This window comes from Podarcis tiliguerta, assembly GCF_965153285.1.
Source record: "Podarcis tiliguerta genome assembly, chromosome: 14".
Classification (NCBI taxonomy): domain Eukaryota; kingdom Metazoa; phylum Chordata; class Lepidosauria; order Squamata; family Lacertidae; genus Podarcis; species Podarcis tiliguerta.
In genome coordinates this window covers 42,621,792-42,643,402 of record NC_139547.1, presented here as the reverse complement: position 1 = coordinate 42,643,402, position 21,611 = coordinate 42,621,792, and the positions used below count along the sequence as shown (strand labels likewise).

The window sequence follows — 21,611 nt, the reverse complement described above, 5'->3', positions numbered from 1 at the left end:
CTGGAGGAGACTCTTGAGAGTCCCATGGACTGCAAGAAGATCAAACCTCTCCATTCTTAAGGAAATCAGCCCTGAGTTCTCACTGGAAGGGCAGATCGTGAAGCTGAGGCTCCAATACTTTGGCCACCTCATGAGAAGAGAAGACTCCCTGGAAAAGACCCTGATGTTGGGAAAGATGGAGGGCACAAGGAGAAGGGGACGACAGAGGACGAGATGGTTAGACAGTGTTCTCGAAGCTACAGACATGAATCTGGCCAAACTGTGGGTGGCAGTGGAAGACAGGAGTGCCTGGCGTGCTCTGGTCCATGGGGTCATGAAGAGTCGGACACGACTGAACGACTAAACAACAACAACAACGTATCTGAACTCTTCAGTGGTGGGGGCTCAGAACATTAAACCCCCAAAGTGTATCTCATTGCTTCTCTCATAGCTTCAGCAAGCTTTGGTCCAAAGTGCAGCCGGTCATGGACCTGTCTTTTGGTGCAGCCTCTTCCAACCAGTGCACATTGAGTTCCATTTCCTCCATCTTCTTCCCAGAAGCCTTTGCAGAAAAGCAACACTTCCCCTTCTGCTTCCAGTATCCCCCTCCCCCATCACCCTGGCAACTTCCATTTCAAAGGCCTCTTGCTAAAGGCACTTTCTCCTGTGGTGACATCAAGCCCCTTGTAAACCTGGCGCTCTCCCTTTCTTGTCTGATGCTGAAAGTCTCATGTTTTGTCAGGGTAATGACTGTGTAATCACCTACCTTTGTCCTTTGATGGCGGTTCTCTAAGCCAAGCTCCTGAGGAAGCTGGCTTGACTTATTTTTTAAGGTAGAAGGTAAAGGGACCTCTGACCATTAGGTCCAGTCGCTGACAACTCTGGGGTTGTGGCGCTCATCTCAGCTTCCAGGTCATGTGGCCAGCATGACTAAGCCGCTTCTGGCAAACCAGAGCAGCGCACGGAAACGCCATTTACCTTCCCGCCGGAGTGGTACCTATTTATCTACTTGCACTTTTGTGCTTTTGAACTGGCAGGAGCAGGGACCAAGCAACGGGAGCTCACCCCCTCACAGGGATTCGAACCACTGACCCTCCGAACAGCTAGCCCTAGGCTCTGTGGGTCTCCAGCTTTTATTAAGGATTTTTTTATTATTAAGGATTACAACTCCCACCATCCCTAGTTAGCAGGACCAGTGGTCAGAGATGGTGGGAGTTGTAATCCTACAACAGCTAGAGTCCCAGGTTTGAGGAACACTGTCTTAACGCCTTGCTGCATTCGATGGTCAAACCCCACATTTACAAATTTCAGAGATTATGGGGAGAACCTGGCACCCAGGAATTTTAGGGGATCCTTGTCCCTTTCAAACCTGTAACAAAATTATTTAAGTTGACTTGCCCAGCATAGTGAAATCATCTACCTGTGAGGGTCTCCCCTGCCTCTCAAATCAGCTTGCACAGTTCAGGCCATGAAAAGTCACAAGCAGAGAGGAGTTGCAGAGAAAATAGCTCCAGATGGCTCATATAGGAGATTCCAGCTGCACACTGCAGTTGAAGACAAAATGTGGACAAGGTCACTCTTAAGCTACTGACCCAGATAAATTTTTATTTGATTCCTTTCTAAATTGTGTTAAATGGCCAGCTTCCATTCAAAGAGTATCGTCAAGGGGAACTTGACTTGGAGCCCAGTACTGACTATCCTATTTCCTTCTGTAACAATCTCTTGAAGTCCAAATGGAGGTGGTGGAGATAAAAATTAGGGCATGCATACATGCAGGAAAGAAAACAAACCTTTCTTGCCCAAGAAGTATACATATTTACATGTTTTAATTAAGACTGTTGCTGGAAAAATCTTTAAAGTCATGAATTTTAGCCAGGTATGTTAGTAAATTTGCAGAAGCAAGAAGTATACTGACCACGTGTGCCTATGTTGCAACTGGCATCTTAAATCAAGGGTTGCCTATGTGCTGCTGTCCAGATGTTGTTGTACTACAACTCCCATCAGCCCAATCCAGCATGGCCAATGATCAAGGATGATGGGAGTTGTAGCACAACTGCTGGAAGGCATCACACTGGCTACTCCTATAGAGGCATTCTGTCCTACATGGAGGAAAAAGCCAGGAAGGTCTCTTTAAATGGTGCTTTCTATCAGCAGTTACTAATACGTTTGTAAATTGAGAAAAGAGTAGTCTTTGCTTTTGCTTTAAATCTGATTCCTAACATCTTTTCAGTGATTTTTTTTTAATAAAAAAAAATCAAGTGAACAATATAACCCTACTTTTAATAGTGTATTATTCTTCAATATTAAGGACAAAAGAAAAGTTTTGGTTTTCCTATGTGGTTCAGTGGAACAGCTTCTTTTCAGAGAGTTCGATCGACCATAGAGAAAACATGTTGGTTAGTCGGAAGGGATGTGTAGGGAGTGTGATTACAAAGTGAGCTCTCCATCTCTGACCTCCAGGTGTCTCTCTACCTGGATGAAGACTGCAGTGCCTCAGACCATGTGACCACAACCGACAAATGTAAAGAGGTTGGAAATGGAGATCGTGGCGCAGTCCCACTCTCCTCCCTTCTATGTGTGTATTCTAAATGCGATTCTGACCAGGTTCAAAGAGCATATTCTGTTCAGGAATAGAGTGTATTTGTCCAAACACATCAGGGCTGAGCGGTAACGATTGATGCAAGAATTAAAACTCTCGCATTAAATCCTGAAGTCACTTTCTTGTGGATTTCTTGTATGTGGGGTTTGTGTGCATCTATGTGAGTATGGTAGAGACTGCTAATCTTTTACCTGTCCTTTGATGTCTTCTTCCAGGAACAGCCCAACCAGGCCAACTTTGCCAATATCTGTACTGGATTGGAGGTTCTCAGCTTCCTCCTTACCGTACTCCAGTCTCCAGCTATTCTGAGTAGCTTCAAACCTCTGCAGCGAGGGATTGCCTCTTGCATGACATGTGGAAACACCAAAGTTCTCAGAGCTGTCCACAGCCTCCTTTCTCGCTTAATGAGCAACTTTCCTACAGAACCAAGTATGTTGGGGAGGGGTAGCCCCCTGCTCCCTGCTTTATTTATTTAGAAAAAAAACCTTGTGTGATCAGGTGAAAAGGGTGAAACATCCCCAAATATGCGATCCTCTCATTTGTGCCGGTTTTTATGGACTGTTTTTTTTTATATTTGCACTTTCAACCCCAATTAAAAGAAAAAGTTGAAATAAGTAATCATGAGAAATACATCATTATCCAGTGGCATAAAAACTTAATAACCTGTGTCAGTTATTACTTTGGCTCAAGAAATGCATGTCATAAATTTAATGTCTTTTGCAATTACCATTTTTCTGCTTTGAAGGTGCAGTTTTTCAGTTGTTAAACATGGCTATTTTAATAAGACAAGAAAGGGAAATTGGGTGTAAAGCTAGACTTTAGCTAACGGGGGATGAGAGGGAAGAGGAAGTAAGAAGTCTTAAAATTGCAACTGGGAGAAATGCATAACAGTGGAGGACCCCCCCCCCCCCCGCTTGAGAGGTTGTAAACTCTTTACATTTCAGGTAGGAAATGTGAAGAGAAGTCCTCAGTCTGCTGCAGAAACTCACTAACAGAGAATTCCAAGCCCCACAAGAGAGCAATATCTTTATTAGGCCCACCAAAATTACACAAAGCAGTGGACAAGCTTTCAGGTTCTCCAGGAAGTCTTCAGCAGGCTTCCTCAACCTCGGCCCTCCAGATGTTTTGAGGCTACAATTCCCATCATCCCTGACCACTGGTACTGCTAGCTAAGGATCATGGGAGTTGTAGGCCAGAAACATCTGGAGGGCCGAGGTTGAGGAAACTTGGTCTTCAGCAAGCTTCATCAGGGATTGGAAACTTCAGGCCAGGGGTTGAATTTACTAGTAGCAGTGTAAAATCCAGGTATGGGCATTTCTATCCATGTGCTCACTGCTTGAATGAAAGTCAGCAGAAATAAATACATATGAATCTATCTTGTGTTCGGTTTATTGTTAACTGTGGCGTAGGTACTTCAAGTGTTGCCTCAAAGTATGAAGAACTGGAGTGTCTCTATGCAGCTGTTGGGAAAGTTATTTATGAAGGACTTACTAATTATGAAAAAGCTACAAATGCCAATCCTTCTCAACTCTTTGGTAAGTTCCTGGTGCGTTACCTTATTTGTTGTTGTTTAGTCGTGTCCAACTCTTCATGACCCCATGGACCAGAGCATGCCAGGCACTCCTGTCTTCCACTGCCTCCCGTAGTTTGGTCAAACTCATGCTGGTAGCTTCGAGAACACTGTCCAACCATCTCATCCTCTGTCATCCCCTTCTCCTTGTGCCCTCCATCTTTCCCAACATCAGGGTCTAGGGCTGGGCATTAGGCTGGTCAAAACAGATTCGGCCAATTGACTAATCATATATTGTTAAATATTTTTAAAGCTTGAGCATTATGAAAGCAGCAAAGAAGATATTCAGCTAAACTATTCTAGTATAAGTGATTTTGGCTGTGTAACAGAACTTCGCTTCCTCCTTTTCTTTCTGCGCATGCCCTAAATCTGCTCCAGAGAGTTAGGAAAAATTCAGGTGTGCTTGCGCTAGCAGAACACTGCCCATAATCTTTAAGAGATTTGATACTTACATTAATTACAATAACCAAATTTGATATCACTTGTAAAAACTGACAGATTTTGTTTTAAGCACGGGTTTTGTTAACATTCATGTTCTTACATTTTTAAAAATGTTGTCTTTTCCTGCAAGGAGCTCAGGGTAGTTTACCTAGTCCTCCTCCATTTTTATCATCACAGAAACAATCTGTGGTAGGTTAGATGGAATGTGTGTGTCACAAAATTGCCTGATGCGTTTCATGGCTGGGTGAGGATTTGAATGTGGATCTGGCCCTAGCATGGCACTCTGACCTCAGGGTTGGTAAATGCTGCCCTCCAGATGTTGCTGGACTCCAGATCCCATCAACTTCATCCAGTATGGCCATTGATCAGGGATCAGTGTTGTAGTCCAATGATACCTGGGAGTACCCTGCTCGTCTGCCCAGTAGGCAGCATTTTTGGCCACTGTTTTCCTGTTTGGAGATGCCTGCAGTTTCAGCAGATAGCCAGTGTTGGTTAGAGCGTGGTGTTGATAATGCCAAGGTCTCGGGTTTGATCCCCATATGGCTTGTCTGCATGTTCCTGCATTGCAGGCGGTTGGACTAGAGATTATACTTGAGGTACCTTCCAGCTATATAATTCTATGATTCTTAGATTCATTTTGCTTCTAGGGTTGTCTCTGGGTTCTACAAAGATGGGGGGCAAGTTGCCCTCACGTCTGCCTTTACGAACAAATGGCGCCATAATAAGATAAACTAAAAAAGGAAGAGATAAGCTGCCGTCTACACATTGAATATTGCAATCTGACACTTAATGGATCATAAGTGGCTATTGAAATGTGGCTAGAGCATTCATGATCCTCTAGCAGATGGCTCAAGAAAAATAACGAAAGCAGATGTTGTTTGTAAAATAGGCTTCTCCTTGGGAATCTGTGTTTTTTTCTGAATGAAGCCATCAAGTGTTAATGAATAAAATATTTATTTATTCTGTCCAGCTGCTTAATAGCTTCAAATATATTCATGTCAAAGACAGTTTAAGCTTTTTGACCTGCTTTATGTTCCTTTTGAACTGTTCAAACCTGCCCCCTCCAGAGCCTCTCCACCAAGGCAACCCCTGCTTTAAAAAATGAACTCTTTCCAATATGGTTATCTTGCCTTGGCGCGGCTGACAAGATCCATTTTCTCCCGTAGGAGTGTGGTCTCCTTTTTCAGCCCCCTCCCCAAAACATTTGGTCAAGAATTGCATCACTTCTATAAAGTATTTACAAAACCCATGATTGATAAGCCAGGACAATGGTTTGAGTGTAATGTACGGGTCTCTTGTAGTGAGGTCTCTGGCAACGATTGGCTGAGCTTCTCTCGCTGCCATTGGTTGAGCAGCTCTGATGCTTTACAGGGACAGGGCAGGCAGAAGGACCAAGAGGTAGATGGACCAAGAGCCTTGGGCAGGGATAGCCAACCTGATGCCCTCTAGGTTCTAGGACTACCACCACTCCCTTACCATCTGCCATGCTGGCCTTTGGAGTCTTACAACCTCTGAAGGGTACTAAGTTGTTTAATTTTGGCATCATGGAAGAGCAGACTTTAGAAGGCAGCTGGCCAGTAGATGCAGGATAGCTAGGAGAATGGAGCTGGAAAGGTTATAGTGGTTCCATAGCCCAGAGGAATGATGAGAAGAGGAGAAGACTAGGCTAGCTGGAGGAGCCACAAAGGAGGAGATCCTATAGGAGAATGAATGAGCAGAGAGAAGTGCTTCACGTGACCAAGAGCTACTAAAGTAATAAAGGCTAAAATCCACCCATTGGGTCAAAATAACCAACACGATCTTTAGCTTCATTCCTCTCCTTTGTTTCAAAAGCACTATTTAAGCTAATAAGCTTATATGTTGGCCGCAAGTTGCACACGATCGCCAGACCTATTCTGTTCCTTTGTTTTCCAAAACAATAGACTCGTTTCAGAGACAATGCTGAATGTATTCTGTTCATCCTTTGCATCCGCAATAAGCTTCTCCTCTTTCATTCACATATTAACTTTTTGATTAAACAAGCAGGGGGTGGGTTTCTCTTTTGTCCCTTGTCAAAGTGCCTGAGCGGGCAGCACGGATGTGTCGAAATGATTAAACAATTTGGCAAGTTGGGTCTATCCTCAGCTTGCCACAGAATTGCTTCTGTCAATAACGCGGGCCTGGAATTGCAACGGCTTGGAGAGCTGGCTGCTTTAAATGGCAAATGTCCTTCACTATCCTAGCCTGTGATCTGGGTAGACAGATGTAATTTCACTTTGGGAATTGCCTATTTGTCAGGTGTCAGGTTGTGCTGTAGAACACACTAACCGAGAAAGATACTTCTTATCATTTGTCCAGAACACTCCAAGGTTACAGAGCCTAGTGTTGTTGTCCCCACCCCACCCCAAGGTAGTACACAATGTTACTGAGGACACCTCTCTCCCCCCCCCCCCCGAAAAAAAATCCCAGCAAGTCCATAAGCAAAGTGCAGACCCTTATAAGATGCAAAATGACAAGCATGCTTTATTGAGAGGGAGGCAGGAGCCTGAGGTGTAGGGGGAAATAAGAAGAATAAGTTATTTAATCTCTTGGCTACCAAAATTGGAGTGTCTAAATCATTTGGGGGGGATTTCTGCAGAATTACTGAGTTATGGCTTGATAGCAAGAGCCTTGGAGATTAAGTGGCTGGGTTTTGACAGCGGAAGCGTTTGACCTGCCGCAGGTGTGAAGGCAGGAGGTGCCCTGTAGACAGCAGTCTGGCTGTTTTGCATTCAGCAGAGCCTCGTCAGTTGTCAAATGCAAGACCTACCCTGGGAAATGTTCAGAAGTCATTTGAACATTCACAGAGAGCGCTTGACTTGTTTCTACTGGTGATTTCTTGGTCCAACATTTTGGTATATACTGTAGCGAACAATCTGCCACCATTCATTGGGCTGGAGGATCTTGTTATATACCGGCCTACAGGTTGGGTTGTATCCAAACAAATTCTACTTCGAGCAGACTCCATGAAATTAATGGACCTGTGTTAGTCAGGGATGTTAATTTCAGCCAGTGCACTCCTGAGTAGGACCAGGATTGGTTACAATCAGATGACAATGACTTGACTAGGCATTCGGCTTAATAAATTGTCGTTAAAAGAGTAGGAATGGGCAGGTGAGATTTGAACTAGCCAGGGGAATCTGGAGCCATGGGAAAGATGGCATCTCATGAAGGGATGGGATGCTTGGATGGGAGCAGTCATCCAGTGCAAGGGAGGTCCAATCCCTATATTAGACTGCCTACAGACTAGGCAGTAGTTGTTGGGTTGAGTGGGAAGAAATAAATTTAGCGAGGATAGAGGAATATATGTTTTTATAGTGTAACACCAGTTGAGGTTGGGGTGTGGGTGTGGGTGAAGTCTGCTTTGATGTGAAGTAGACAGTGGAGGAGACCTTGGAAAAGAGCTGAACCCACATTGAGCCATTTGACTGTCCAGTCTGTAACTCTGTTAGAGAGGAGTCACTCATTGGAAGGAAAGATGGTTGCCAGAACTTACCCACCCTGTTAAAAGTTTATATCAGGCATAGGCAAACTTGGCCCTCCAGATGTTTTGGGACTGCAACTCCCATGATCCCTAGCTAACAGGACCGGTGGTCAGGGATGATGAGAGTTGTAGTCCCAAAACATCTGGAGGGCTGAGTTTGCCTATGTAAAAAGTAATGCTTGGTTGCCTTGTTCAAAGTAGGACAGTAACAAATGTTTCTCCCCTCTAATTATTATTATCTTCATTAATGTATGGGTTTTGTGTGTGTACGTGTTTCAGGTACTTTAATGATTTTGAAGTCTGCATGCAGCAACAATCCCAGCTACATAGACAGATTGATTTCGGTCTTCATGCGATCTCTCCAGAAGATGGTGAGGGAACACTTAAACCAACAGTCCCAGGCAGGGGCAGCAGAAGCAAACACAGGTAATAGCTTGCAACTCCCTGTTGGCAAGGCTAAGCCGAGTGTTACAGTAATGTTATTCCTGGATATAGGGATCGGACTGCGTTTTGAAGGCTTTCCGTTTCAAAGTGTGCCCAAAACTAGGGAAGATTCAGACATGGGTTTCAATAGAAAAACCCCCAATCGTCATGTACATGATCAAATAATGCGTGTGGCTCAATTCTGATTCTGTCTGCAGCTGGTACAAGTGAATTGGTCATGCTGAGCTTGGACTTGGTGAAAACCCGCCTTGCTGTGATGAGCATGGAAATGAGGAAAAACTTCATCCAAGCTATTCTGACATCCCTCATTGAGAAGTCAAACGATGCCAAAATCCTCCGCGCTGTGGTCAAAATTGTGGAAGAATGGGTGAAGAACAACTCTCCAATGGCTGCCAACCAGGTAATCTAATGAGAGCTTCCTGTAGAGAGAGCAGAAGAAACTTCCTACTGTAGCTTTGTCTTGTTAGATGTTAGCTCACCTAATTTGACAGTCACATGTTGTAGTAGTTGAAGTTCCAGATGAGGGTTCAAATACCACGCCAAACTCACTTGTTGTCTTCAGTCCAATTAACTTCACCAGCTTGTTGTGGGTGGGGAACCATGCATGCCCCAATTTTATTTCTTCTCCCCTCCCCCTCAGGGCAAGATGGCCTAGTGGTGGCAGTTAAAAGAAAACATTGAAAGTTGAATGAGCACAGTTCCTTACTGGGTGGGGTAGGGAGCCTTTGGCCCGCCAGATGTTGTTAGACTACAGCACCCATCATCCCTGACCATTGACCTGACTGGCAGAGAGTGATGGGAGTTGTGATCCAAGGCATCAGGAGAGCTACAGGTTCCCTGGCCCTTGTAATAGGGTTTGCTTTTAATTGCATTTTCCTATCGAAAGGACGTGTTCCAAAAATAAACATTGGCCCTGGGATAACATGTCATGCTTCTTTAATGCTGCGTTTTACAGTATTTATTTGAAAGAGGGATAGAGAGCATAATGGACCCCAGTAGCCACTGCTTGTGCTCTTCCTGTTTGGGTTTTCTCTGTTTAGGTCCAGGGAATGCTCCAGAGTGATGGCATCAAGGGATTACAAACACACACACACACACACACACACACACACACGCACGTGTGCTGTAACATTGCTCACATTCTCTTTCTTGTGTGTGTACAAGATGATTTTGTATCAAATATCACCCCCGTTTTTGTGTGACTCCACAAGCAAAGCAGTTCTGAGATTTTGTGGCTGTCAAGGACGGCTCAAAGCCAATCCTGCTGTAGAATTCTCCCTGTAACGATTTGGCTGACGTTTTACATTAATCCTGCAGTTGATAAGCAGGCAAGAACATAGTTATCCACACATTTTGCAGTATGTAAGCCCTGTGGTTTTTCACTCTTAAAAAAATTCAAACTCCCATAAAACCTCTAAATCTTGCTGTAGCTTTTGAACCATACTCTTTGCTGCTTTGTTCATATCCTTTGTTCTTTGCATTTTGGACTTAAATTGTAGTGGTTTTAATGTTTCACTCTTATTTATTGTGTTACTTATTTTACTTTTTTTTAAAAAAAAACCCTGTTTTGTTGTGTGCTTCCCTTTAAACTTTTTGCTGCAGGGCAAAATGTAAATAAGTGTGAAAGCAGCGTTTTATGTAGTCTGAAGGGACGCGGGTGGTGCTGTGGGTTAAACCACAGAGCCCAGGACTTGCTGATCAGAAGGTCAGCGGTTTGAATCCCCGCAACGGGGTGAGCTCCCGTTGCTCGGTCCCTGCTCCTGCCAACCTAGCAGTTCGAAAGCCCGTCAAAGTGCAAGTAGATAAATAGTTACCGCTCCGGCGGGAAGGTAAATGGCGTTTCTGTGCGCTGCTCTGGTTCGCCAGAAGCGGCTTGGTCATGTTGGCCACATGACCCGGAAACTGTACGCTGGCTCCAGGTAAAGCTGGGGGAAACTACCTGAAATCGTAGATAGCTGCTGACAGTCAGGGTAGACAATACTGATCTGAATCAGTGTAAGGTAGCTTCCTATGTTTATAAAGAGAGGAAAAGATATAATTGCAACTATGTCTGCATGCTAGGACCAACACCTGGAAATCACGTATAGTCCATAGTGTTATGAGGATGCCAGAGCTCCACAATTTCAAAGGCAAAGTGAAAAACTAATTGCTTTCTTCTTTTTCTTTTCAAACAGACACCTACGCTCCGAGAGAAGTCCATTTTGCTAGTAAAAATGATGACCTACATTGAAAAACGTTTTCCAGAAGACCTTGAATTAAATGCCCAGTTTTTAGACCTTGTTAACTATGTCTATAGGTAATTATAGCAATTAATCAACTGGTTCAGCTTACTGGTTCATAATTTGGGCCATGTATGACCTTAATAACATACCATCAATCTCTTAAAGCTAATCTAGATGAGTTTTTAGGTGGCAGGGACAGGTTAAAGTAACTATTCTTCAAAGTTTCATAAATTTTCCTTGTTCATACCTTCAAATCCTAGGTCAGTCTGCATTTTCTTTGCTAGGTGAAATCAATATATACCATGGCACACGGTGTTCCACAAATAATCAGGGATTGCAAGAGTTCAGAATTTTTTATTTTATAATAAAATATAATTAAATTGAGGGTGTTTTTTTGCAATTTGTTAAATCTCAAACTCTTCCCTATAAAGCATGTGAACATATTTATTATTGGATTTATATCCCGCCTTTTCTCCAAGGAGCTCTAGATCCATTTACATGCAAAGCATATCCTCTAGCAGCAAGCTATTACCAGCCCATATTCCTATATTCTTGTTTGTCCGTGTGTATATTACAGAAGTAAGACCTAGGCAGTTCTCCCTAGGGTGTGTCTTTGCCTCTGAGAGCATAGTCTCTGTAGGTCAGAGCTTTCCAAACTTTTCATGTTGGTGACACACTTCTTAGACATGCGTCATTTTGCCACACAGTACTTCAGTTTAGTCATGCTGGCCACATGACCCGGAAGCTGTACGCCGGCTCCCTTGGCCAGTAAAGCGAGATGAGTGCTGCAACCCCAGAGTCGGTCATGACTGGACCTAATGGTCAGGGGTCCCTTTACCTTTTTACTTCAGTTTTGCATCATTTCACGACACAGCAATTCAGTTCTACTAGCAAACCAGAGGTTAAGCTAACCCCTTTTCAGCCCCAAAAGGAGCGTTCGTGTGACACACCTACACACTGCAGCTGACACACCAATGTGTTGCAACGCATAGTTTGGAAAGCTCCTCTCTAGGTATTTGCAAGTTCTACTGTGATTGACCCGGCAAGTGCCGAGTACAAACTTTCATGTTTAAAACGGCACCGGGTCGTTCAGAGGCTTCTGAGCAGGTTCAGCTGAAACCCCTTTCAGATCTTTTTGCTTGGTGAGTTAAGGCCTGAGACAAGCCCTGAGACTTCACCTGTGGGGACATAGAGGTGGACAGGGCTTAGCCCTGTACCGCTTTAAACATTGCATGTTCAGGAGAATGGTTGAAGAAGGGCTTTGTCTACCTGCAGTGTTGGAAATAGGGCTGAGAAGTATTCTGGGATTCCCCCAGCGCCTTCCAATGTATGTCGGCAACACAGAAGCAAAGCGCACACTCCAGAAAAAGATGGATCCTCCTACCGTCTGATTTCCTTCATGCAAACTCATCTTGTGATTCATACCCCTCTACCTTTTGGCACAATGCCCGCCCCTCTCTGCTTTGCAAGTTCTGTATTTTTAAATGCTGCTTTTTTCCTAGGGACGAAAACCTTTCGGGCAGCGAGCTTACCGCTAAACTTGAACCAGCCTTCCTTTCGGGACTCCGTTGTGCTCAGCCGCTCATCAGAGCCAAATTTTTCGAGGTTTTTGACAACTCCATGAAGCGCCGTGTCTATGAGCGCCTGCTTTATATCACCTGTTCTCAAAACTGGGAAGCCATGGGAAGCCACTTTTGGATCAAGCAGTGCATTGAGGTAGGAGTGTGTGTGATGTGAATGTTTGTAGCATTATAAATGCATGTGGTCTGCCTAACATCTTGAATATCGTTAGAATGAAATTTACGCATTTTCAGTAGGAAATAATACATACCCTACTAAAGTCCCAAAGTGATTTACAATCAAAGAATACAATAAAAACCACAAAATTATAATCAGAATTTAAAATTATAGTATCGTATCACTGGTGCTGCCCAAAGGCCTGGGAAAACAAAAACAAAAGTGTATTTGCCTTGTACTGAAACAGTGTTGTTGTTTTTTGTAATTCACTTTGATTTTTTTCTTGTAATCAAACCGTATATAAATTTTATGAAAAGAAAAAACAAAAAGACAAATACATCCTATTGGTTTCCTATCCATGAACTGCTAAGATGCTGTATGAACTTCAGTAAATGTTGATAAGTTGCAGAATGTGCGTAGGGCAGCACAAATGAAAGTGGGCAGTCACCTGCTAGTCATTTGTCATTGTTCATGAGTGTAACCTGAAAATCTTTGAGATTATGTAGATGCACGTAGGATCGTCCTTGTTCTCTTGCGATAGTTGACAACCTCCACCTTCCATATATTCACTGTAATATATGCATCTGTGTTGAACAATGAAGGATAAATCAAGTTAATAAGGCGAAAGCTCAAAAGCTAAGAGGAATACAAAGCACTTACTGATTGAAGATGAAATAATGTGGATTCAATACATAACCTAAATGCTTGCTGTGTGAATACTAAACAATTACTTAAACACTAAACAAGAGAACTGAATGGGAAGCAATTACTTTAATGTAGCAAGCTACCCCCTACCCCTCAAAATAATTAGTGCTCATAACCGCAGGGGGGTTAGGCGGGGAATAGCCAGGCACGTAAAAGAATTATGTGCTTTAGCTTTTCATTCCAGCTGCTGTTCAGCTACTTTTTGGGGGGAAAGAAAAAAAGAAGTATGGTTGCGTTTTAGGTGCAAGAGAGAACTGATCTAGGCATCCTGACTATATCCTCCTTTCGTTGGTTCAGTCATTTTTATATTCTGCCCTTCCTCTCATAGGGAGCACAGGGTAGTTTACAATAAAAATAATCCAAGGACAATTTTAAAGAGGCCTTAACATCCCTTAAGGCCAGGGTTTTCCTTCTCCTAGAACCTCCTTAAACCTAGAACCTCCTTAAACCTCCGCTGCCTTGTGGGTATACTCATTGGTGAGAGAGGCTTTGAGAATAACCCTTGAGAAATAATCTTTTATCTGCTGCCTTGTGGGACAACTCTGGGAAAAGTAAAGGCCAGTGAATAAACCCTATACAAATCCAGAGTGGAATCCCTAACACAGTTGGACGGCGCCTTGTACGCCTCCTCCTGGCAACTCCTGCAGCCAAGCTGGTGCCAAATGTACTGTTCTGCTTCCCTTTGGAGCACATCAGAGAGGCCGAGAGAAGGGTCTTGTTGTTTGGGCAGCCCAGGGCTTCCCCATATACTAGCCTTCAGTCAGAAGGGCAGCCAAAACTTTGCTTTTTAATCGTGCCTTTGAGCTGCCCTAGATATTTTGAGTGCCATGTTACCGACTATTGCTTTCTACTGCCATCTTGTGCTCTTTTGTACTGATCTCCTTAAGGAGGAAGAACAGGATATAAATGATTTCAAACAACCAAAAATAAACAGCTGCCTAAGCGAGTGAATTAAAAAATGGAAGCAGATGCTTCCAATCCCCTCCTCGCAGCTGCACCAGGGGAGGAGAGGGTCACAAACATCATTTTTAGCATTGCATCTGAACTAGTCCAGTAAGTTTCACTGCTCCCCAATGGAATCTGCTTCCAGGAATAGGCAGGATTCATGCGACAAGTTCTACTGATAGCAAGAACATAAGAGCCCTGCTCAAATCAGGCCAAAGGCCCATCCAGTCCAGCATTCTGTTCTCAAAGTGGCAAACTAGATACCTGTGGAATGCTTGCAAGCAGGGCCTAAGTATAACAGCCCCCTCCCCACTTGTGATTTCCAGCAGATGTTATTCATTGACCTAATGCCTCCAGTAGCATAGCTTTGCCCTCCATGAATTTATCTAATAGTCTTTTGAAGCCATTCTGGTCAGTGGCTGTCGCTCCCTCTAGTGAGAACAAGTTCCATACTTTAACCAATGCACTTTGTGACGTCCCTTTTTTTTGGTCCTAAACGTTCCCTGAACTCAAGCAATCTAGCCAAGGAATGTAAAACTCCCCTCCTGGATATGGGTTGCCTAGACTGGCATGGAATGTCCTGGGACAGGCAAACACCTGATTGGTTCTTAGCCAGGACTTGCAAACCCTGGGCAAGATGGGAAATGCAGTTCATCATTCCTGCAGATGTGTCACTAAACCGTGATTAAAGCCAACAAAGGAAAGGGAGACTTTGGCCCAGAGGGAATGGGAGGTTGCCTGTAGCCTCCTCCCAGTCATCTTGGCCATGAGAAGAGTTCTGCACAAGGGCGCTTACTTGCAAGTGGTAATAAAATAAACATGCAGGAGTTATTTGGTATGTTAGTCTCAAAAACCAAATAGTTTCATTACTGCTCTTAAAACATATTTAGCTCTTGCTGGCTGTATGCGAAAGAAACACCACAATTGGGACCAGCTGCCAAGGTGCCATGCTGCCATCCATCACAAATGTCATCAACCTAGCTGACAGCCACGACCGGGCAGCATTTGCTATGGTGACCCACGTCAAGCAGGAGCCTCGCGAAAGAGAAAACAGTGAATCTAAGGAAGAGGTAACTCGGTTTTCATATTGCAATATGCCTTTTTTTTGCCTTCGTTTAAAAATATTCCATTTCACATGTGAGCCAGTCTCATTCCAAGTTTATTTTGCTCAGTACTGCTCAGACTGGCAGTCACTCTAATAGTCTTGGGCAGGAATCTTTTTTGAGCCCTGGTCATTTTCATTAGGGATTGAATCTGGGACCTTCTGCATGCAAAACAGGTTTTTTACCCTCTGAGCTATTACCCCCTCCCCTGAAGGAACAGCCCTTTCCCACCAAGAGCAAAAGTCATGACCCCATCAGCCCTACACCAATTCCTATCTACTCTGACTGATCTCTGCTCTCCAAGGTCTCAGGCAATTACTTTTTCCCCAGCCCTGGCACTCGAGATCCTTTTACCCAGTAATGACGACAATTGAACCGGGGGATCTACTGCTTGTAAAGCTTCTGCTTATCGCTTAGCTATGGGCCTTCCCAAAATAAATGTCAAAATATTTATTTCAAAGAAAGAAGGAGGGGGGCTCCTCCTCCTCCTTTCTTTGAAACTAAACAAGTTGGCTTCAAAGCTCATGCTTTGATTGACGTGTTCGTTACAGGCCATGATTGCTGGTTCATAGGACTAAGCAAGCCAATGTTCTTGGAAAGCAAAACATCTCTGCAGAAGCCCCGCTCCACCTCTGCCAGCTGTGCAGGAGGAGGAAAGGGAAGTTTGCTGTGTAATTTTAGGTCTGTGGCTTTCCAAAGGTCATTAGATTCAAAGTCTTATCAGCCCCAGCCAACATTGCCAGTGGATAGGGATGGTAGGAGCTGTTCTCCTGTAGCATCAGTTGGACCACAGGTTAGCCAGCCTTGCTCTCAACCATGATTTAAAGTTTACATTCCTGCCCAAATTGCCCTCTTTGAAATTCACTTCAAAAGAGGTTTTGTCCTGCAGCATCATTGCTCAGCCAGCACAGGTCTGAAGTCATGCATTTGTTCCACATGTTGAGATCTTTGCACTTTAGTGTCTCTTTATATCATCTCAGACCTCATGTCCTTTTTCTTTTTTCTTCTTTTTAGGATGTGGAGATAGACATTGAGTTGGCTCCAGGTGATCAGACTAGTACACCCAAAACCAAAGAGCTTTCTGAAAAGGACATTGGCAACCAGTTGCACATGCTAACCAACCGGCATGATAAATTTCTTGACTCTCTTCGAGAAGTGAAGGTTGGTCCTTTGCTAGATGCCTTGGGTTGTTCCTTAGGAATGGCGGTGTATACCCATTTAAAATTAGTTAATAACCATGCATAGGATTATGTAGTGTTTGTCATAGTATTGCTGCAGCTATGCCATAGCTGTGCTGCGGAATAAGACTATGAGGGATGACTTGCTGGTCTTTATACAGCTATGGCTATACATAGAGTCATGGCCTGTGGGGGGCGGGGAGGCAGGCGAAGGAAGCTCCTTCATCATTCAATATGCCTAACCGTATTGATTTTATTTCAAGACTGGAGCCCTGCTAAGTGCCTTTGTGCAGCTGTGCCATATTTCCACGCCCTTAGCTGAAAGGACTTGGATCCAGCTGTTCTCCAGATTGTGGAAAATCCTATCGGATAGACAGCAACATGTGAGTGTGAATTTTTTATTATTACAACAAAGCACATTTTGAGAAAAGGTGTGAAAAAAATCTGAAACATTTTAAAATTACTGTTTTTTTGGGTCGCCTCTCATGCTGTATATTGCAACTGCAGAAAGCATGTAAAACTTTGGAGGAATTAAGTGCAGTTGGTGAAAGGGAGAGATTCAAACTTTCTTGGGAATAATCACTAGTTCAGCATTTCCCAAACTTGGGCCAGGACATGTATTTTATAGATGTAGGCAACTAAGAAAACTTTCTTCAGTAATAGTTGATGATCTCCAATTTTACTTGGTTTTGTTGTATTTAGCAAACTGCTTGTTTTTCCCACAATACAGGCACTTTTATAAATAGTATTTCTGAGACTAGAAGTACACATTTCAGCAACTTTGCTATTTGAGATCATTGCATGTGAACTGTCCCAATATATTGATGTTTCTGTGTTGAAATGACTTGATTGCTTTAACACGAAGATTCAGCAGTTTTTCCTACCCACCATTCTCTCCTCCCTCAGGCCCTTGCAGGAGAAATCAGCCCATTCTTGTGTAGCGGGAGCCATCAAGTGCAGCGGGACTGCCAGCCTAGTGCACTGAACTGTTTTGTGGAGGCCATGTCTCAGTGTGTCCCTCCCATTCCAATCAGGCCCTGTGTGCTGAAGTACCTGGGTAAAACACACAACCTCTGGTTCCGTTCGACTCTGATGCTGGAGCACCAAGCCTTCGAGAAAGGACTGAGTCTCCAGATTAAGCCTAAGCACTGCACTGAGTTTTATGAGCAGGAAAGCATAACTCCGCCTCAACAGGTAGGGAGCAACGTTTGCAGGTTGCAGGGTTCAAAAGCGATAGTAGTCAAATTCGCTATTTCTTTTACATTTCACCGGTTTCCCATACCTCAGGATCTGCAGCCCAGAGTGGCTTCAGATCTTGGCTAAGAGAAACCTTGGTTGCTTCAGCTGTGATTAAAGCTAGTGGATTGTTTTAACTGTATTTGTGTGCTGGGAGGGAAGAATTTGTGTTAAGAAATGAGGAAAACCCTGTTCCCAAGCTTGGCTTTATAAGTTTGTGAACCAAGGTTAGCAGTACGTCTTTCCTGGCCCTTGGTGGCTGATTTTTTCCTGCACACTCCATTGTTCAAAGTTGAAACAGCAGATCTCTCTTCCACAGACACCCGGGGGGGGGGGGTAAAATAGAATATTTTTCAGTATGTACTTGAGCTTGGCAGGATGTGAAGGAGAGAGAAAGAGAGGGGCAGAGTAGGCTGGCCATGCCCACCACTGTCATGTGACTTCTGGAAGTTTGGCTAAGGGTGTATGTATATGACCCACAAGGTAAAAACGTCAACTGCCCTTTGGTGTAAGCGATGGTTTTCTGTGGGAATGCTGGCAGTCTTCTGCAAAGGTGGATCCTGGCCTGCCAGCCTCCAGCATTTCCTCGACATGGCTCTCCCAGCAAAGCTCGTTCCTGACCGGGTGCGGTAGCGTATCTTCAGTCAGCTGATAAAATGTTCTTAGCCTTGATGGAATCAGGCACTCATCATATTGTGAACTGCAGAAGTATAGGCCTATTCCAGAAGTTCCTTTAACGGAGTAAGCCCAAGACACTAGAGCTGCCTGTGTTTGTTTGGCCAGCTGCCTGATTATTCCAGTTCCCGGCTCATAGCTTTATTGCAGAAAATGTCTGCTTCATAATGGGTCAGTCATAAACTTTGCGCCGTAGCAGCAACATTTATTATATTGTTATTGTTGTTCTTTTTGCTTTTCCTCTCCCTCTAAGGAAATACTCGATTCTCTTGCGGAGCTGTACTGTCTATTACAAGAGGAGGACATGTGGGCTGGATTGTGGCAGAAACGCTGTAAATTTCCGGAGACGGCAACTGCTATTGCTTACGAGCAACACGGCTTCTTTGAGCAGGTAGTATATTAGATTAAAAATTGACCATATAAATATGGCAAGCACACAGAGTGCAGGTGCGTGATTGTACTGGAAGCATTATATAATGTCCCTGTATTGAAGAACAGGGGCTGCCGACAACCTTGATATAGCATGTCTTACAAGCGGAGCTACAGTCAGGCAGCGCATGAGTGAATTTAATTGAAGGGCTTTTTCATGCCTCTTCAGACAAGCATTCCCCTGAACTTGACCTTTCTGATCTAATTGTTTTAGTTGTTCAACTTTTAATTGTTATGCTTTTTAACAGGCTTGCTTCAACACATGTTCCAATAGTAGATGTTTTTAACCTTTTGATGGAGTTTGTTTTATTGTGTATTTTAAAGACATGTGGATATTTTATACTTGTAAACCACTTGGAAGCCCATTTTGTGCATGTAAGTGGTATAATCACTATGCGCTGTAGAGGGAAGTGAGGGGCAGATGGGGCTTGTCAACCTGGGAACATAGCCCACCTAGGAGAAGGAAAACTGACTGTAAACAACCTCTGCCTTGTGGGACATCTTCGGGAGAAGAAAAGGCTAAGGGGAAAACCTTACACAAATCCCGAGTGGAGTCCCCAAGGCACAAAAATGCTCAGCTAAATGTAGTATGAGAGACATGATTGTCCTGGCTGTGACAAGCAAATAATAATAATAATAATAATAATAATAATAATAATAATAATAATAAAAAAAGATTACATTGATGCCCCACCCTTCTTCTCAAACACATTTGTGATCAAGCAATGCCATTAAAAGGGATGCGGGTGGCGCTGTGGGTTAAACCACAGCATAGTCTCTGTAGGTCAGAGCTTTCCAAACTTTTCATGTTGGTGACACACTTCTTAGACATGCATCAGTTTGCCACACAGTACTTCAGTTTTTTGGGACGCGGGTGGCGCTGTGGGTTAAACCACAGAGCCTAGGGCTTGCCGATCAGAAGGTCGGCTGTTCGAATCCCTGTGACAGCGTGAGCTCCCGTTGCTTGGTCCCAGCTCCTGCCAACCTAGCAGTTCAAAAGCACATCAAAATGCAAGTAGATAAATAGGTACCGCTCCGGCGGGAAGGTAAATGGCGTTTCCGTGCGCTGCTCTGGTTCGCCAGAAGCGGCTTAGTCATGCTGGCCACATGACACCGGAAGCTGTACGCCGGCTCCCTTGGCCAGTAAAGTGAGATGAGCGCTGCAACCCCAGAGTCGGCCACGACTGGACCTAACGGTCAGGGGTCCCTTTACCTTTACCTAATGCCGTTAAAAATAAAATGCAAATATATTTTAAGCGCCGGGGGTGGGGAGCGCAATTAAAACAAATTCAGAAAGAGGTGTCACCAAATCACGTGCTTGGATAGCCTGATGAAATAAAGGGGTTTTCAACAGGCATCTAAAACAGTAGTACAGTGAAGGTACTTGCAATTAATGCAGATGGGTGATATGCACATTCCCCCCCCCCCAACCATATCCAGGAGCGAGGGCCATACATGCACATCAGTGGCACCAGTCCTCTGCTTGAGGAAAGAGAAGCTTTACTGAATGCAACTGTGGATCTTATTGACTACAGTCTGTTGCACAGCCTTAATTCTGGCTTTTCAGATCAGGAAATAGTGATGCGGCATCTGTGTGCCGCCTCCTGTAGGATCCCGTGAGAAAATAAGCTTCGTCAATTTCTTCCAGGCACAGGAAACCTATGAGAAAGCCATGGAGAAAGCGAAGAAAGAACATGAAAGAAGCAATGCTTCCCCTGCCATTTTCCCAGAGTATCAGCTCTGGGAGGACCACTGGATTCGGTATGTTAATTGAATTTGTTCTACTGCTCGGTTTTGATGTATCTTAAAAGATTTGATGTGAGGCTGAACATAAAATTCAGAAGATATTGAGGAATGGGCAAATTTTGTTGAATCTCCTGTTGTTTAACTGATGCCTCAAGCCCATCAGTGGCACCGTTTGCTATTGGTTGAACAAATCTCATCATACTTATTCCAGATCAAAACTGCTATACAGGAAAAAAAACACCTTGCTTTTTTTAAAAAAAACAACCTTTCATTGGCCATAGTTAAAACCTCTTTTTAACCATGCATTTTAGCAAATGTTTTGGCAATAAAAACTAAAAAAACAATTTGGAAGCTTAAAAATTCGGCCCCAAACCAGGAAAACCTGCCTGGGTTGTGTGTGCTCAGATGTGCAAGTATGGTTCAGCCAGGAACATCTGGGTACAACTACCGTATTTTTCCATGTATTAGGCAAGGTTTTTTGACTCAAAAATCATGTCAAAAAACAGGGTCGTCCTAAACACAGATAGTGGCGGGGGGGGGGGGGGAGCTGTGTGTGCCTGCCAGCTGCTTGGCGGGTGCACAACTCCCCCCCATGCTGCTGTGGGAGGTGTGTGCTCTAGGGAGTGTTTCCCGCAGCAGCGTGGAGGGGAAGCCGCCAGCCAGCTGGTTGGCGGCCTGCGCTCTAGGGAGCTTCCTGCCCACAGTGGCATGGGGGAGTGGCTGCCCACTTTGCCAGCCCCCAACAACGGTCTTGCTGGGGTAGTGGCACATGTGCAATTCCCCCTTTAAAAAGCTCAGAAACTTTGGGCCATTTCCCCTAATTTTCTTTAAATTTAGTCCCCCAAAATAGGTCCCGTTGCTCGGTCCCTGCTCCTGCCAACCTAGCAGTTCGAAAGCATGTCAAAGTGCAAGTAGATAAATAGGTACCACTCTGGCGGGAAGGTAAACAGCGTTTCCGTGCACTGCTCTGGTTCGCCAGAAGCAGCTTAGTCATGCTGGCCACATGACCCGGAAGCTGTACGCCGGCTCCCTCGGCCAATAAAACGAGATGAGCACAGCAACCCAAGAGTCGGTCACGACTGGACCTAATGGTCAGGGGT

General features: G+C 44.2%; 1 protein-coding gene across 5 annotated transcripts in view; it reads left to right on the top strand.

The window, feature by feature from the left end:
* The window catches only part of TRRAP (transformation/transcription domain associated protein), a 166,222-nt gene that overhangs the window by 75,026 nt on the left and 69,585 nt on the right, over nucleotides 1–21,611 (top strand). For all 5 annotated transcript variants that reach the window (XM_083413270.1, XM_083413269.1, XM_083413267.1 and 2 more), the window contains 12 exons: nucleotides 2,794–3,007; nucleotides 3,988–4,113; nucleotides 8,371–8,517; nucleotides 8,733–8,935; nucleotides 10,710–10,831; nucleotides 12,260–12,473; nucleotides 15,035–15,214; nucleotides 16,262–16,408; nucleotides 16,689–16,808; nucleotides 17,332–17,619; nucleotides 18,590–18,727; nucleotides 20,414–20,526. In XM_083413270.1, the coding sequence (XP_083269396.1) occupies nucleotides 2,794–3,007; nucleotides 3,988–4,113; nucleotides 8,371–8,517; nucleotides 8,733–8,935; nucleotides 10,710–10,831; nucleotides 12,260–12,473; nucleotides 15,035–15,214; nucleotides 16,262–16,408; nucleotides 16,689–16,808; nucleotides 17,332–17,619; nucleotides 18,590–18,727; nucleotides 20,414–20,526 (2,012 nt within the window). The remainder of the gene's footprint in view (nucleotides 1–2,793; nucleotides 3,008–3,987; nucleotides 4,114–8,370; nucleotides 8,518–8,732; nucleotides 8,936–10,709; nucleotides 10,832–12,259; nucleotides 12,474–15,034; nucleotides 15,215–16,261; nucleotides 16,409–16,688; nucleotides 16,809–17,331; nucleotides 17,620–18,589; nucleotides 18,728–20,413; nucleotides 20,527–21,611) is intronic.